Source organism: Chiloscyllium plagiosum, unplaced genomic scaffold (assembly GCF_037043375.1).
Source record: "Chiloscyllium plagiosum isolate Xiang-an unplaced genomic scaffold, Cpla_swu_hap1 HiC_scaffold_14, whole genome shotgun sequence".
Lineage (NCBI taxonomy): Eukaryota > Metazoa > Chordata > Chondrichthyes > Orectolobiformes > Hemiscylliidae > Chiloscyllium > Chiloscyllium plagiosum.
In genome coordinates, this window is record NW_028270152.1 from 16,601,510 (window position 1) to 16,619,826 (window position 18,317).

An 18,317-nucleotide genomic window follows, 5' to 3' on the forward strand; every position below is an offset into this window, starting at 1 on the left:
GTTATAAGGTTTCCAGCCTCCATTACCTTCCCAGACACTGCATTCCAGATACCCACCACCTGCTGAGCGAAACTGTTTTTGCCAAATTCCCTCCATCTCCTGCCCCTTACCCTAAAACTGTACCCTCTTGTTGACTGATCCCTCAACCAAAGGGAACAGCTGCTCTCTATTCACCCTGATCATGCCCCTCATAATCTTATACACCTCAATCATGTTCTCTTCCCCACCCCCCCCCCACCCGCTCCCCCCAATAGTCCTCTCTGCTGAAAAGAAAACAATCCAAGCTTAACAAGGTTCAAGCTGCTGTTGCTTTGTAAAATCTACTTCATAGATTGTAGAGCTGAATCCCTCCGACCATATTTGCCATCTGATAAATGGCATAACTGTAAGCCTGACTCTAGGTTGTATCCTTTATTTGGTGCCAAGAAAATCCGAGTTTTTTTCTTTAAGTTTGAAAAGTTCAATAAGTTGCAGTGTTGACAAACATTGGAAAGTTAAATTTACAAAATACACTGGACTATTGTGAACTATAAACGACGTTGAATATTCCTGTATAATGAAACTTGTATAATAATTTATGTAGGTTTTTGTGGCAAGGGATCCTAGTTGTGGCTTTTGCACTGTTGTGTGTGATCTTTGCGTGCTTGAAGTCACTTTTGCACTGTTACTTGACATTATGCCTGTTTCAGCAAATGTTGGCAAATGAGTGCCACTGTACTTACAAATGATTGTTCAATATGATTCAATGATAGCTTCATGTCATTGTTTAAACCTACTAAACTTAGCTTATGGTTTGAGTTCTGAATTTAGTCACAAAAAAAAACTGGTGTTTCTGTTTTTCAAGGCTGTTTCTTGTATCCTAGTTCTGAAGACAAAGAGCTTCAACTTATGGTCTCCTTTTGGCAATGCTTAAGTTCTGTACTACCAAGCATTTAGGTCACAGGCTTGTAGTTCTTCCAGCAGAAAAATCCAGGTGCAAAGTTAAGTTGCAGAAAATATTTTTGTTGAACATATTTACTATTAGACCATAAGAAATAGGAACAGGAGCAGGCTGTTCAGTGGCTCAAGCCACTTCTGCCATTCAATAGGACCATGACTGAGCTGATAATCCTCACGCATATTTTCCTGTATTTTCCCTGTAACCCATAAGGTCTCTTAACGAGGTTACCATGAAGGACTCTCCTCAGCCTCTCCCCTTGTCTGAAGCATGGTGACCCTTAGGTGAAACCACCACCAGCTGTCTCTTTCTGTAGAAATAGCAGCCCTGTGGTCCTGTAGGACTATGGTGACTTTGCCTTTCATGTGTTTGGTAGTGGTGGGATTAAAACATTTTCACAGGAATTCTGTAATGTTAATCCTACACAACTTGTGCAAAATTAGTTAACTTTTATGTATATCAAGCTATTTCTGGGTTAATATCTGTATATTTGTCACTCGAGGTCTCAGCAAACAATGTTTTGAATGTGCAAGTGGCCAAGAAATAAAGGTCCATCAGGAACCTTTGTCTTAAAAATTCTGGTAAGATTACACTACATGTGGATTATTTTCCATTGCAACATGGCAGGAATTGAGTAGACTAATAGAAGGTTATATGGCTATTTTAATTATAGCATGGCTGTCATCACATCCTGACACAATACTCTTGAGTGTGCACCAAGAATTGCCTTTGCCAAAAGGAAGACTTAAAACTCATCACAATTTTATAGCAGATGGTATTTCAAGGCTGTAATCTTGTCTCAGTTTGGGTGACAATTATAAATTGACAGCTGCTCTATAGTTTTTTATTCTCTTTTTGGCTGTACTCCCAAACCAAAAAGGAAGAACAATTATCTTGTGTTGTGTCTACTGAAGATAAATATCACTGGCTAACTAACAATTGTTAGTAAGTAAGATGAAAATCGTTTAATTGCTGCTGTACTCAGCAGAAGGATGTTTAGAAATTTGGTTCGGTGATGTAAAAATCTGAATAACTTTTCCAAATGGTTAGCTCTGTTAATGAAATTTAAAAAGACCTATTTGGGAAGGAAATTTCCCTTTGAATACAGCCTTTACAATATATATTTATTATACTTGGAATTCACCCAAACACAATTAATGACAAAGACTTTAAGTAGATTCTTACACTGATCTGTTTTCACTAATGTTTAAGAATAACTAACAGTGTCAAACTCATGAGCCATTTTTTGTTGTTGCCTTTGATGTCAAAATACAAGTGAACCTGTGAATTAGATGCAGACGTAGGCTTTTCGGTGGCTTATTTCTCATTCAATAAATCATGGCTGATCTGATTGTGTTTTGAACTCAACATTTCTATCTACCCCAATAAACTTAGATTCTTGTTAGGCAAAGGAATCTATGTAAAATCCACCTAATGTCTGCATAAGCTGCCCACAAATTTTGATCTTCAACAATCAGTAATTTGCATTAACGCCTTCATTTTTTACATTACAAGAAATCGTCACAATTAAGGACACAAAATAGTTTTGCCACATTTTGCAATCTCTGTATTTTTTTTCACACCTGCACATTGTTTACGCAATCTAAATTATTAATGCATGCTTTAACACGGCACCTATGTTCTGTGCATTTTTTGTGAACTCCATTTTCACATCGATTTAATTCACATTTCAAAGAGTTGGGGATTTCTTAAAACTTAGCTTCAAAAGAAAGTGGGGGTTGTATCATTGTAAACATGAGTACTTCTGTACTTTTTATGATCAACAGTCAACCTCATGGGACTCTGAGCCATGTACTGTTACCTATGTATGTTATGTGGGAATTACCAATCTGTACAAGTGGAACATCATTACTAACAATTACTCGACTGCTAATTTGAGTAAGTATTGATTAATTTACATTAATACTTATTATTTTATAATGCTTTAAATTCGCTAATTTAAAAAAAGGAACATTTTACTTCACGTAAAATCCAACAGCTATATTGTACAATCCACATTGGTCATTCCTTCATCTTTAACCCTCCCTCCAGCCTCTTGAACCCACTACCCAATCTTTGGACTTTGCTGGGCTCCTGTTGTGGCGGCAGTTTCTGTAGCCCCAGCAGTAGCCACCACTCTCAGTAGGCACTGCTCGGCCTACAGAGCTGCCAGAGAAACAATTTGGCTGGGAGCTTTGTAAAGCAGCACTTCCTCCCACCGTTAAATTACAACAGCAGACTTCCCCCATCTTTGATTTTCAGCTGGGGTGGGCTGGCAATCCAAGATGGGCAAAATTGCTGGCCCAGCTAGCCATGTCCACATTCTACATAATAGCAATATTTACTGTTGTGATTTTATGCTTATGTAACAAATCTATTTACACAGTTTCAATTACACAGGAAATGAGTTGTATGTGATTTCAATAATGTAATCTTACAAAAGGAAAGGTGTTCTTGTCCTTTAAACATGTGTCGAAGCCCCCAATGGCAGTTTTTGACACATTTTCTGTCAGTAAGCAGTAGGATATAGATTTTTGAGTAGGAGCAATGTTAATAGCTGAATAATGGAAAATGCAGAGAGTTGGGTTTTGTGGAGTACTGGTGGTCCTTTCTGTCCCCTCCCTACCCCAGCTAAAATGTTGAGGGGGGAACTGCTCACATTCCCAAAAACTACCCTAATTTATTAGTGGAAACGGTGTTACACATCGGACTCTTATCATAGAAGCATAGAATCCCTATAGCATGAAAAGAGGCTATTTGGCCCCTCAAGTTTGCACTGCCCCTTCAAAAAAACATCTCACCTTGGCCCAGCCCTCCACCATATCCCTGTAATTCCACATTAACCATGGTAAACCATAGCTGAACTTGCACATCTCTGGACACTTCATAGCAATTTAGCATGGCTAATCCACCTAACTTGTACATCTTTGGACTGTGGGAAGAAACTGGAGGACCGGGTGCAAAATCCACACAGACAGTCACCCAATCGAACCCAGATCCCTGACAGCAGGGCTAACCACTGAGTCACTGTGCTGCCCAAATTGTTAACTTCGGTCAAGTCATCCTTCTGCCCCTTCCTGTGGAGAAAGCTTTACTTCTGTAGTTTTTAATTAAAATGGGAAAATATGTTTAACTTGATGCAAAAATACTTTTCCTTCACAAATCTCCTTTGGTTGAAAATGGCAGATTATTGCAGATGAATTAGTTGGTATTTATTTACTGGAAGGCTTTGCTGTTTTTAAACTTGGAAGTGAAAACAGAAGTCACATGCCAATAGAATACACCATGAAATTTCAGTGTGTTCTGATGTGAGTGTTGTGGTGCTTGTGAAGTTCAAGTCTTTTCACTTTGTCTAAAAATCGTATAAGGCTAGGTTCAAAGGACCACAGCTGAATGTATAATTTCTGATATAACTCTGAAGTCAGCAATTTCTGTTTTTGTCCCATGATTTCTTTTGCTATCTCTGTGTTCTATCTACTATTTGGGAACTTGGATACTGGTGAGGAAAATGGGATTTTGTTTATTTAGTGCTGTGAAGATTTTTTTTTAATGGTCAGAAGGTTTTTTGAACAGACAACGAAAGGCAGCCTTTCCAAGAAATATGTCAAATGACTCAACAAGCTACTCGGTTAGAGAACTGATGTTTATTGTTGACTTGAGTTTTTGTGAATTACAGAAAGAGTTGGCTGGGGCTAAGAAGCAGGTTGCAGTTTGGAAGACCCCTATCAGCAGATGTGCTTTCTTGCAACTTAAAAGTAAGTCAAATCCTTGAGTTTATTTCTTCAAAAAATTAGTGAGAAAAAAGCAGTGATTGGGCATAAGTGGCTGTGTGTTTTAGAGGGTGGCAGCAGTGGAGGAAACCAAATCTGGTGTATTTGTAGAAAGTCCTTGAAAGGAGAGGTTTGTGATCTTGTTACCTGAGTAAGAAAATTTCAAGTCTGAATAGGAATGATACTTCACTGAACTTGAGTACTTATCATGGTTATTGCTTTGAAAAGTGGTGGCTCTTCCTTTTGCTGTTCATAATCTATTTCTATTATGCTTTCAATAATGATACAAATTTTTTTCTTGTGGCTAAAGGATATAGGGAGAAAGCAGGAACAAGATACTGAGTTGGTTGTTTAGCCAAAGATCATATTAAATAGTGGGCCAGGCATAAAGGGCTGAATGGTCCACTGTACCTATTTTCTGTTTCCAATTGTGTCCATATAATATCCGTTTGTTTTTTGTTTTACTTTCTTTGGTAAAATAAGCTTAGGTTCTTTTATTAAAAGAACATTGACAACCTCATGTGTATATGTTCAATGACTGACTACCAGGTAAATTACAGAAATAAAATTTTTGATCCATCAAGTCAGGTTTCATCTGGAATATGTCTTGTCCAATGTTAGCATCAGATAGGATCATAATGATTTATGCACATGGAGAAAGAGTCACTGATTGCAATGAAGAGTGGGAAGTCAATTTAAGGGTGCTAATCCCAATTCCTAATTAATTAACTATACAACATTAATGATCTGGTCAAAGGAACAGAGGGCATTGTTGTTAAGTTTGAAAGTAACACAAAGATAGGTGAAAGATGGGTAGTGTTGAGGAGGCAGGGAGACTGCAAAAGGACTTGAACAGGCTAGGAGTGTGGGAAAAGAAGTGGTAGATGAATACACTGTGGGAAAGTGTGAGGTAGCTATACATTTTGGTAGGAGAGATGTAGACAATTTTCGAAATGGGGAAAGCTTTGGAAATCTGAAATGCAATGTGACTTGGGAGTCCCTCGTTGAGGATTGTCTTCAGATTAACCTGCAGCTTCAGTTGGCAGTTAGGAAGTCAAATGCAATATTAGCATTCATTTCAAGAGGGCTAGAATACAAGAATAAGGCTTACTGCTGAGGCTGTAGAAGGCTCAGGTCAGACCAAATTGGGAATATTGTGAGCAGTTTTGTGCCCCACACTTAAGGAAGGATGTGCTGGCTTTGGAGGGGGTTCAGAGGAGGTTCACAAGAATGATCCTGGGTATGAAGGGCTCATCATATGAAGAGTGGTTGAGGACTCTGGGTGTGTAATCAGTGGAATTTAGAGAAAGAGAGGGGAATCTCATTGAAATGTATAGAATACTAGAAACCTGGATATAGTCGACATGGAGAAGATACTTCCACTAGTAGAAGAGACTCGGACCCGAGGGCACAGCCTCAGAGTGAAGAGACGACCCTTCAGAACTGAAATGAGAATGAATTTCATCAGAGGGTGATTAATCTGTGGAACATTTTTTGCTGCAGAAGGCTATGGAGGCATTAAGACAAAGATAGATATGTTACTGATTAATAAAGGTTAAGGGGAGAAAGCAGGAAAATGAAGTAAAGAAACATATTAGCCATGACCGAAGGACTCAATGGTTATTTCTGGCCTAATAATTGGCCTAATTCTGCTCCTATATCTTATGGTCTTAAAACAAGAGATTGAGTTTGAGTCCTTTCTGATCTATCTAAATGTACTCAACATGATGTTGCAAATAGGTATTGAAGGGTCTTCCCTAATACCATACATCAAAAACAATTCCCAGTAATCTGCTTTTTCTGCTGATTGTGGATATAAATTCCACTTCAATTTTGTTTTGGATTACTGGGAGTAACTTACAAACCCCTAAAAATCTTTAAAAAATTACAAATATTGCAAAATGTTGACTACCTCTTAGTGCACTCATTTGAGAAATGCTTGAATATTTACATTTTTATTTAAATAGCTTTGTTTGTAAGGTCAGCGATAATGGCTGTCAAAACGCTGCCGGCTTGTGGCACATATGATCCAACATTGTTTGCTTTAACTTGTAATGCCAGTGTTCAACACATTAAAATTATACATGCATCCCTGTCCCCTATACTGATGATACAATACTATGTGAGCACAATATTATGTCCCTTTATAAAGAAATTAAATTCTTCTTCACCTCTCTTTGTTCATGAAAGGCTAATATTAGACTTAAATTTCATTGGGTTGAATAATAATTGCTTGCATATCCATGACGTTAGTGTTTGTCAGCCCTGTCACAATAAGGTCCACTCCATTATTAAACTTGTTAAAGAAGGTAAAGGAGTCGTTGTTGTTTAAAAAGTCCTCTGCGTTCAGCCCTTCAGCAAAGGCCTTGTCAACCAGGTCACTGTAAGCGAATGCACCAGCTGCTTCAGTGGGCCCATCTTGTCCGTCAGTCCCGCCACTAAGAAAAATAACTTCATACTTTGTAAGTAGATCTTGTGGAATCTTTGATTTTGCATGGTGAAGTTCCAAGGCTAGATGTAAGGCCAGCTCTTGATTTCGACCTCCTTTACCTTTACCCTGGAGTCGAACTGTAGTTTCCCCCCCTGCCAAAAGGCATATTGGTTTCTTGGAATGCTGTGTCTCCTCCAACAGTTCCAAACAGCCATCTAGTTGGAAATCAGGAAGCTCCATGTTTACGACCATCTGCAGGATCTCATCTTTCATTTTGCTTACATGTACATATTTTGAACTGGCAGCTGCCAGAACTGAACACACATATCTAATCAAAAGACTGTACAATTTAGCCACAGTCTTGACATCTCCACTGACTACACTAGATAGGACAGAAGTATTATAACCCAAGCTTTCTGATTTGCATTTTGCTTTCTCTAAGGCAATTGTATTTGATCCCACAATAAAATTACAAACATGAGCAAATGTTTGGGTCTCCTCTTTGTCCATTTTCATGCTGGACTGAGACAGAACTTCTTTTACAGATTCTGGCATGGATGATAACAAGTTATATTTTAACAGTATCTTATGACAGTCGTCCTTGCTGTGTAAGGTAGGTACAGTTGGGCCACTGGCCACATACTCCAAATTGTCACCTATAACATCAGACATGATGAGACTCACCACCTGCCAAATAAAGAGTCATGTTTTATATTTCTGTATATTTCAATTTCTTGTCCAGTCAAATCTAATTACAATACATTTAATTGAAATGTGTTTAGAATTTTAACTCCAAAGATGAACTCAATTATTAATACAATTTCTGATCAAAAGGGACTATTGCATGGACACTTTACCTTGTATTTCTGATTATATGCAGTAATGTTCTGACCTTTATATTGAATTAACAGTCACCAAGTGTGTGTATATATAAATACTGTTTGCTTACTAAACTTGTCATTAAATCATTTTGTAATCCATCAACAGAGACGTCCATAAGCAAAATGGGTGAACACTCTACATGGTATAGTACTGTCATACATTCCAATTTTAATTCCTAAATTATGTGGTGTAGGAAAAGAGATGGAAGGGCTACAAGTGAGCTCAGCATAGGTCAAACTAAAAAGGAGTAAACAAGTTTTTAATTCCTGCTCTTTACTGCCACATGTCTACCCTTACTGCAAGTACATCTCTATGACTGACAAAATTTTAAGAGTGGTTTCTCTGCTGCAATGAATTGTTCAGGTTCATCCAAAGATAATAGCTACCTGGTTCAGGAACTTAAGGCAGTCAGCACTGTGAATCATACCTGACCACAATTAGGTACCTAACTGAAAAGAGTGGGGGTCAGCAATAGAAAATAAACTAAAAACTTCTCAGTTTCTAGACTCCACCAATTTCAAAGCAGGAGAAGATGCCTGTACGGAAGGAAAGTTTCAGATTTTATAGTTAGTACCTTTAACTTTAAGAGATTAAGATGACACGTTTCAGATTTCTGCACTTGAGTTATTGTGCCCAGTTTTGACCCCTGGATGTGAAGGAAATTGAATTAAGGGCCTTGAATGATAACTCAGGCACCTTACATATGGGAACGGTTCCATGAATTCTGATTGTCACTTGGACATCAAAGAAATAGTGGGGTATATAGTTTTTAAAGAATGTAAAATTTCTGGATAACTTAGTTAACATGGTGGAACCAAATGAAGGTAAAGAATCAGGCTAGAAAGCAGGAAGCTTTTATTACAAGAATTCATTGCTCAGTATTAGAATATCCAAAAATGTAGTCCTTTAATGGAAAATGTGAGTGAGGATATATTCAGTGAGACAGGGTAAGGTGCTCATAGAAATGAGGATTTGTGAGCAGTAATCAAAAATCATTATTTTTTTAGCTGGGAAGTACAAAAGAAGTATAAGCTCAGGGATCACCTCTCCACCATCACCACTTCACCTGACAAAGGGACCAGGCTTCAAAAGCTTGTCATTTCAAATCAACCGATTGGACTATACCCTGGCACTGTGTAACTTCTGACTTTGACAGCATGAATAAGTATCACCAGCAGGGGTCACTGGCTGGGTGGGTGAGACAGAAAATTGGAATTTTCCTCTTTGTTACATACTAAGAAATTACATTTAATTCACCTCTTTTATATGGACTTCAGTAAGGCAATTAACAAGGTTCCACATGGGAGTAAGGTTAGATCTCTTGGAATGCAGGGAAAAAAAGCCATTTGGATACAGAACTGGCTCGGAGGTGGAAGACACAGGATGGTGGTGGAGGGTTGTTTTTCAGACTGGAAGCCTGTGACTAGTGGAGTGCCACAAGGATTGGTGCTTTGTCCACTACTTTTTGTCATTTATATAAATGATTTGGATGTGAGCGTAAGAGGTACAGTTAGTAAGTTTGCAGGTGACATCAAAATTGGAGGTGTCGTCGACAGCAAAGAAGGTTACGATAGATTACAATGGGATCTTGAACAGATGAGCTGAGGAGTGGCAGATGGAGTTTAATTTAGATAAATGAGAGGTGCTGCATTTTGGGAAAGCAAATATTAGCTTAATGGCAAAGTACGCGGGAGTGTTGCTGGACAAAGAGACCTTGGAGTGCAGGTTCATAGCTCCTTGAAAGTGGAGTCACAGTTAGATGGGATAGTGAAGAAGGCGCTTGGTATGCTTTCCTTTATTGGTCAGAGTATTGAGTACAGGAGTCGGGAGGTCATGTTGCGGCTGTACAGGACATTGGTTTGGCCACTTTTGGAATATTGCATGCAATTCTGGTCTCCTTCCTATCAGAAGGATGTTGTGAAACTTGAAAGGGTTCAGAAAAGATTTACAAGTATGTTGCCAGGGTTGGAGGTTTTGAGCTATAGGGAGACGTTGAATAGGCTGGGGCTGTTTTCCCTGGAGTGTCAGAGGCTGATGGATGACCTCATAGAGGTTTATAAAATCATGAAGGGCATTGATAGGATAGATAGATAAATAAATAAATATGGGATATCTTGTCAGCATGGACAAGTTGAACCGAAGGGTCTGCTTCCGTTCCGTACATCTCTATTACTCTATAACCTCACAACATCTCAATCACTTCACGTAATGTGATAGATATAATGTAGGAAAAATCGAAGTTAGTTGCACAAATAGCATCATGATAATAACTGAATAATCATTGAAGTGGTGATAAATATTGCTTAAGCCATTGGGAAACTCTTCATCTTATAGGGATTTTTTTGCATCCATTTCTCACGGACAGTATGGCTCTTGCTCTGAATTGCATTGGAGTGTCTTTCTAGATTTTGTGCTCTGTACACTGGTGGGACTTGAACTTGTAATCTGGCACACAGCTGATATATTGACTACCCCTATTAGAGATTAAGGCTAAATATTGATCATAATCCCATTCAAAGTTTCATAATCAACACTTTCAGTCACGAAACAGAAAGGTTACAAACCTGTGCAGGATAGGCAGCCCTTGCCAAACCTCCACCCTTCAACAACGACAGCATCTTGCGGACTGTATTGAGCTCCTGAATTGTTGCCCCCTTAGCAGCAAGTTGTTTGGTCAGGTATTGCTTCTCCTCTAAAGTGACAGGGGGGATTGGAGCTGGCAATAAAGCTGACCCTCCACCTAAAAAGCAGTTTTAAAAAGTTGTTATGGTCATGACCATACCATGTCTCCAGCACACTACCATTGCGTGGCATAATGCAAGTTTAAGAATAGAGTTCACTCAGGCTATGTTAGAATTGGAAAAAGAAAATCCTCTCTGAAACTAGTGGGCATATGAACTTGTACAGAAGGAAGTTAAATTGTGGCCAACTGGAGCAGTTGAAAGGATTGAAACTTGTTAAAAATGGAATTATGATTTAAGATATTGAACAATGTTTGATTTTCCCTTTTTACTGCAGGTAGAGGATGGAAATTATATTCCAGTGGAGGATCATCACATATTTGAATGACCGTTTATGTTGAGATTCATTAAATGCAAATTCTGGTTGGAAAGGTTTGATAAGCTGAATAGCCTATCCTTGTTCTATACCTCCTCATATAGCTTTGTGCCTACAATTTTACAAACATCTATGGGACAGAGTGAACTGAAACCATTATCCTTGGAGAACAGAAAGGAAATTACATTGAGTGTCAAGTATTTCAGATACTTATCCACAGGTAGCTACAAATAGAAGCAAAATACTACAAATTCTGGACATCTGTTAGCAAAAATTTGAAATCAGAATACAACTGCAATGCTCCTTTTTTTTAACCCAAGGAATAATAGATTGGTATTTAGTTAAGTATTTTGAGGTTACTGTTTAACTAGTTTATTTATTTAACTGGTTCATGTTTCTCATGTTAACTAAGCAGTTAAGCAAAACAAACAAGGCTAAATAAGTGGAAAGCAACATAGCAGAATGGCTGGGCCATCCCTATACACATGCAGCCTATATATCCAATTGCTCCAATGTTATTTAAAGGCATGTAGTATTATCAGCGTGCACGTGAAAGAGAAAAAAAACCCTTAAGGCGCACTGAAATTTGCTTTTCTATTTAAAAAGATTAAGACAGATGCTCCACATCAATACACTTTCTTACCCTATTCCTACATGCTGGTGTCCTAAACTCTTATCAGTCATGTCTTGAATATACTCAGTGACTGAGCATTTACAGCCATCTGTACTAGATAACTCCAATGATTCATGAACCTCGAGTGCATTTCTCCTTGTATCAATCTAAAGTGGCTAGCTTATTATCCCAAGGCTATTAAGGGGGAAACAACAATTCAGTATCTGCTCTGTCAAGCCCTAAGAATGAGAACTTTGTGGACAGCATGTTTCACTAAGGTTCACCATACTTATTCCTGGGATGGCAGGATTGATGTATGAGGAAAGACTGGATTGATTGGGCTTGTAATCACTAGAGTTTAGAAAAATGAAGAGGGACCTCAGAAACACATAAAATTCTGATGGCACTGGACAGGTTTGATGCTGGAAGAATGTTCCTGATGTTAGGGAAGACCGGAACTAGGCATCAGAGTCGAAGAAGAAATAGTACGCCATGCAGGACTGAGATGCGAAGAATTTCTTCACTCAGTTGAGAACCTGTGGAATGATGTTGGGGCCAGTTCATTAGATATATTCAAGAGGGAGCTGGGCATGGCTTTTGTGGCTAAAGGGATCAAGGGGTATGGAGATAAAATGGGAGTGGGATACTGAGATTGCATGATCAGCCATGATCATATTGAACGGTGGTGCAGGCTAGAAGGGGCCTACTACTGCACCTATGTTTCTATGACTACCCTGTGGCTACAGAGTTCAGAAGATTCCTTTCGGAATGTGGAGCCCAAAGACTGGTACTCAGTGCTGAATGTCAGTGTAGGTGACAATGTCTTCAGAAAGTACAGTTAGAATATTATCCACAATACAGAGAAATTTGGCTGCAGGGAGGGCAAGAAAGTGTCGAATGCATTATCAAGTCTTAAAAACTATCAACTGCTCAACAGCACCAACTCATTTTTCGATTCAGCACTTCAAAATTTCCATGACTCAACACTGGGTTCAACTCTTTCAGATACAACTCTTGTTTGGACCAGAGCTGCTGGTGGAAATGAGTCACTTTTCCCATTTAAACCTCATCTCGTTTCATCTTTTACTTTTCTTGTCTCAGTTTCATTTCATCTGATTAGTCCTATCATTCCCTTATTCATTTATATCTCCTGTTTTTCACTTACTTTCTCTCTCTCTCATCCTTTCCTCCCTCTCTCCCCCCTCCCCAGTACTTCATTTTATTATAAACAGCGATCGGATTTAGCACCAGTTCTATAGATGGTACTGCATTGCAGTCAGCCTGCTGTAGAACTGTTGGATATTGATCTGTGCTAAACTGTAGCTGGTGGATTAATCTCTGTAGTCAATTTGCTGTGACAATGAAAAAGAGAATTTATGTACCTGAGATAAGCACAAATAGCAGGTCATCTGCAGTAAGTCCTTCCACTAAATGATGAATACTGTTGGCTGCCTTTAAAGAATTCTCATCAGGGAGGTTATGTTTGGCTCCTTCCATTGCTTGTATTTTTGTCTGAGGTTTCAAAAGCATGTCCCTGTGGAATTACCCAGAGTGAAGTAATTAAACAGTGCGTGACAACATGGAATACATCGATGAACTGCACTACTTCATAGCCGTTTGCAAAGCATAATGCAATAAAAATTTCTTCCTTTCCTGGAGGTTTTGATTTCTCTTGAATACAATTCATTGACCACAAGTACTTTGTCTAGGTACACATTTTGAATAGTGTGTGAATAATGCACAACTTTCATAGTGCTTATTAAACCATGGAGGGTATCACGACTATGATTAAGTTCACTTAATCTTAATTTCAAGGGCAATCAGGGTCAGGCAATAAATGCTGGCCAGCCAGCGCAATCCAATTCCCATGAGTGAATAAAAAAAATCCAAACATATTTACTTCAACAACAGTTCCACTCAACACCAAAGGCAACTTGATGCGATCCTAGTTAATATATGTCGGATTGAACCCACGTACACCGAGACTGATTGATAGTACTATCTCTATCAGTGGTATTGTTGAGATAATCAAACCCATTCCTGGAATTCCCTCCCTAATGGCATTGTGGATGCACCAGCAGCATGCAGACTGCAATGGTTCAAAAAGGTAGCTTGTCATCACCTTCTCATGGGCAATGGAATGGTCGCCATCTAGCGATGCCCATACCATACAAGGGAATAAAAACAAAATGAAAGGTCTGCAAATTGAGGTATTCACTTAGCTACTGGGGAAACCTCATGCTGTTATTCTTAATTATGTTAAATATCTCAAGTGGACGAATGTGCAGGGATTTGAGAAGGATGGGAGGGTATAGCAGTACATGAATTTTTTCCTTATGATAGCTAGCATGAATGAGGGGTTGAATGCCTTTTTCTGTGTTCTAACAATTCTAAGGTCTGTTTTATGCTGTGCACAGTGGGAGACCAATCCTGTAAATTTTGCACCTGCATCGCTACAAGACTTTAACTGCACAAACAATTCTCGTGTAGTGTTTTTATTCATTCTTGGAAATTTGAGCATTGCTGGTCAGGTCAACACATTGCCCATCCCCGATTTCCTCAAGAAGGTGGTGGTGGTGAACAATGTTCTTGTGACCTTGTTCCATGTTAATTAATGTACACAAAATGGTGTACAAAAAGATTGGAACAGAACACTGCACAGGAAAGAATTTTGGCCACCCACAACAACACATTATAATGGGAATGCTGTTGGTGATGTGCCAAACTGAATAATGTGCTTGAATTTTGAGGCACCTAACAGTCAATTACATTAAAAACATGTCCCAATGGAATCATCAAGGATGAAGCAGTTATGCAGTATGGTTGATGTGAATTACATTGACCAACTCCACCCTTTCTATTCATTTACATTTCCAAATGTATAATTTGAAATGCAATTCAATTTTTGAATTGCTTCTCATCAACTAATTTCCTGGGTCCAGACTGGATAAGGATGGCTGATTTCCTCCGTAAAGGATGTCAATGAACCAGATGGGTTTTTATGACAATCAGGTTGTCTTACAGTACCCATTACAGCTTTTTATTGCAGATCATAATGTAAATAATTTAGTTTAAATTCTCCAGCAGCTATGATGGACTTGAACTCATTTCTCCAGATCAATAGCCCAGGTTTCCAGAGTGCTAGTTCAGTAACACAACTGTCATACTAATATGCTAGAAATGAATATGTTAATGTTTGCAGTTTCCAACATTTTACTGCAGATTTAAACGACAACAAAGTGTTGGTATTAAGAGATTTCACTTTGCATTATTATTTTAGTTACAGCATAAATTGGAGCTTAAATTTGGAGTGAAGGCAGGCTACATCGAATGTCTAGAGCCTTGACTTTCAATTTATCTGTGCAATGATGGTTTATTTGTAGCGCCTTTATTCATTGATTGCACTGGAATCAGGTATAGGATAAGACACAAAAGTAAGTTGGAGGGGTAGTGCAGAAGTAGATTAGACCACAAGGGGAAATATCCTCTTAGCATCTACCCTATCAAATCCTCAGAATCTTAGAAGTTTCAATAAGATCCAATTCCTGTCTTGAAGATGGTAACCAGTTGTAGTAAGGTTCAATGCTTATTGGGCATCCTCAGTACCATGTCAAAGTCTCAGTTTTTTTATAATTGGAGTGTGGACAGTGAGTGTTGAAAACCAGTTCAGTTTTCACAGGAATACTGAGACAAACTAGCTCCAAATTTTCTCCCCTCGCTGAGGTTACTTAAATCAGCAAGACCAGAAATTGAATCTGCAAAGATAGTGAGCAGAAAAACTATTTTATACTGGACAAAATTTACCGACTAAGTTATTTAAGCAATCACAAAATTAACAGATACTGTGCCTTCTGGCTTGATGTCAATGGGACGGATAGGGTGGTCATTAGGGAAGGATCAAGGGGAGCACTACTAGTGAATAGAAAAGAAATAATCCACATGGTGATTTTATTTTTTTTTTTGTTTCTTACTCTTTTCCTGTCTCACTAAGAATCTTTTGGATGCCAAGTGGAACACTGATCACGCCTTGCAGCAGATGGTCTCCCAAGATCTCTTCCATAGCAGCCGCCATTCCCAACACTGCCTTCCCAAATCCAACAAGGTAGACATTTTTATGGACAGGGAAGCACTGATTTTGTATCATCAATCTGTCTCCTTCTATGTTAATGTTCTTCTTGATCATGTTTTGAGGCAAAACAGCATTGATTGCTGCCTGAAAGATCTGCAGACCGTGCTGTCGAAGGGACATTTCTTTGTTAATTACAGAGGCACTGTGAAGATGAAGCTTCTTTGGCTTCCAGGTCTTGTAAATGTGTTGATGGTTGAAATGAAGCCAGAAGTATCTTCCAAATGCAGTGATCATCTTAATCACTGATATTAATCACTGAGATTGCTCTAAGTGATATCATCCTGCCAGAGAACAAATGGGAACCAGTAAGAAGTTATTCCGTTCTGCAGTGTAATAAGTCCATTTGCAGCATCACAACTTAAACCTGTAGAGTAAATTCCACAAGAGATGGTTAGATCGTAATTCTTCACAAGCTGTTTGTTTACCTTCTAATTTCCATATTCTCATCCCAGTGAATTTCAAAAACTTATATTTCCAAATATCATTTTTATTTCTTGTAATGCTACAAAAGGTGTTGGAAATTAGAAATGGGTGTGATTGACAACTAAGACTATATTTGTACTTTAACTATTTATACCATGTAAATTACTGACTTGTACCTTCAATTCTCACAGCTGTTATTTCAGAGTTCTTGGATAAGAATTCATTCAGTGTTCATTAAGGTGACAAAGAAATAATAATTAAATAATTGCAAGTGCAATAAATCACATAAAGTTAAAAATGTTCCCTTTCACAGCGGACTCATCGTCAGGTTGAGCTACTCCACAATGGTGTCAACATCTTTGCAAGTTAAAGTATGATCATAAATTCAGGAGAAATGTTATCATAAAACATATTGTTCTAATTTTGCAAAATACTTCAACGTAATTTACATGTGAGCTTGAAGAAGTTAAATGATCTTAGCAATGTAAAGCAAGGTATCAAAGACTTAAGTCCCTTGTGGCATAGTGTTGCTGATGTTACAAACAGGAGGCTTGGGTTCAAGTCCCATTTGCTTCAGATGTGTGTTATAGCATTTCTTAATAGATTGATAGAGAAAATATCTGATGAAGAGTCTTTAACAGGGAGATTTTGTGGCACAGTCCCTCCCTCTGAAGGCCTCGGTTTAAGTCTTGCATGCTTCAGAGGTGTGTTGTAACATGTTAATTTGAAAATATCTAATTCAAAGAATTACAAAGAACAAGCCATTAGGAATTTATGTCCTTTCTCTTAAATTACCCCAATCTGCATATTCTTTTGCTGCTTTATTCCTCATCCAGTTTTTCCAAAATACCTGTATTTCCTATGATACGAAAGAAGTCTTATGGCACAGTGGATAGTGTCTCTGTCTCTGACCCACTGAGGTTGAGTTTCACAACACAACAATGTTTTGAAGGCCGAAAGGTGAATAGGTAATGCATCTAAACAGGTTGAGTATCAACCTGCAAATCCTTCCAATGGCAGATAATGTTTCAAGTCATGCAATGTGAAGAACACCAGAGCCGCCTTCATTGCTATGTAGAATGCTGACTATGACATAGACATATAAATGCAAGTTACTGCAATATTTGAACTCTCTACTTGAATTCTAACACCACCATCACATTGTAGTACTCTTAGTTAAAGGAAGTCTCCAGATTGTTGCAATGGAAGACAAAGGTTTACATGATTTATCACAAATGACAATTTAGAATAGGAATATATACAGCTTTAGAAGAGAAATGTCTTGGAAAATTAGCAAGTAAATATAGCTTAGATAAAAAAGACTGAAGAAGCAGCAAACCGGGAAAACCGTTGACTCCGTAGCCAAGCATCTAATTTGTATTTCCTTCAAGTTAGAGTGAGCAACAGGCATATGAAAATTAAGCTGAATTATTTGGAAAATTAAAACAAATTTATTTATAATAACACTTAGAATATTGCTACTTAATTTGCAAAGCTGTTGAAATTATTCACTTTTCTTAAACACACTTCTATGAACATTCAAAGAACAGTTATAATCTTGTTAACATTGTAATAAGTATGCATTTTTATAAATATGCATTTTCATAATCTTGTATCATCCAAAACTATCTTACAGTAGATCAAGTCCTTTTCAATTGTAGTCATTGTTGTAATGGAGGAAATAGTGCAAGTTGTTGTTAACATTCTCTTATATGGCACTGCAGGGATATGAAGAGAGAGGCTGTAATTGATTAAAATCTGAACATTTTAAAAAATTTCTTGAATACGTAACCTCTATCCTGTTAAACTAATTTATCAGTGAAACATATGTACAGTAACAACCAAAGGTGATTACACTTACTGAATTAAGACAATGTAGATCAGTAACTGTACACCATACTCTGTGAGCCTACTGCTCATTATTCACCGAGCATCATAATCAAAGATCTGGACTGCCTCCAATGCCAGTATATCTTTCTTTTGATAATGGACCCAAGATTGTTCACAGTATTTCAACTCTAGTCCAACTCGTGCCTGGTATAGTTTTAACAAGGCTTCCCTATTTCTTATCCTCC

General features: G+C 38.1%; 1 protein-coding gene and 1 long non-coding RNA gene across 2 annotated transcripts; one reads left to right on the forward strand and one right to left on the reverse strand.

Annotated features, from left to right (window-relative positions):
* Positions 1–1,582: 1,582 nt before the first annotated feature.
* On the reverse strand, positions 1,583–16,053 carry glyctk (glycerate kinase). The gene is made up of 4 exons (XM_043707689.2): positions 15,662–16,053; positions 13,073–13,224; positions 10,585–10,760; positions 1,583–7,825 (listed from the first exon to the last, which is right to left on the reverse strand). The coding sequence occupies exons 1-4, from the start codon at positions 16,051–16,053 to the stop codon at positions 6,911–6,913; spliced, it is 1,635 nt and encodes a 544-aa protein (XP_043563624.1). The 3' UTR covers positions 1,583–6,910.
* LOC148147927 (uncharacterized) lies at positions 2,708–18,017 on the forward strand. The gene is made up of 5 exons (XR_015759364.1): positions 2,708–2,836; positions 4,614–4,692; positions 8,126–8,162; positions 11,039–11,297; positions 15,682–18,017. It is a non-coding gene; the product is annotated as an uncharacterized LOC148147927 (long non-coding RNA).
* Positions 18,018–18,317: the final 300 nt, after the last annotated feature.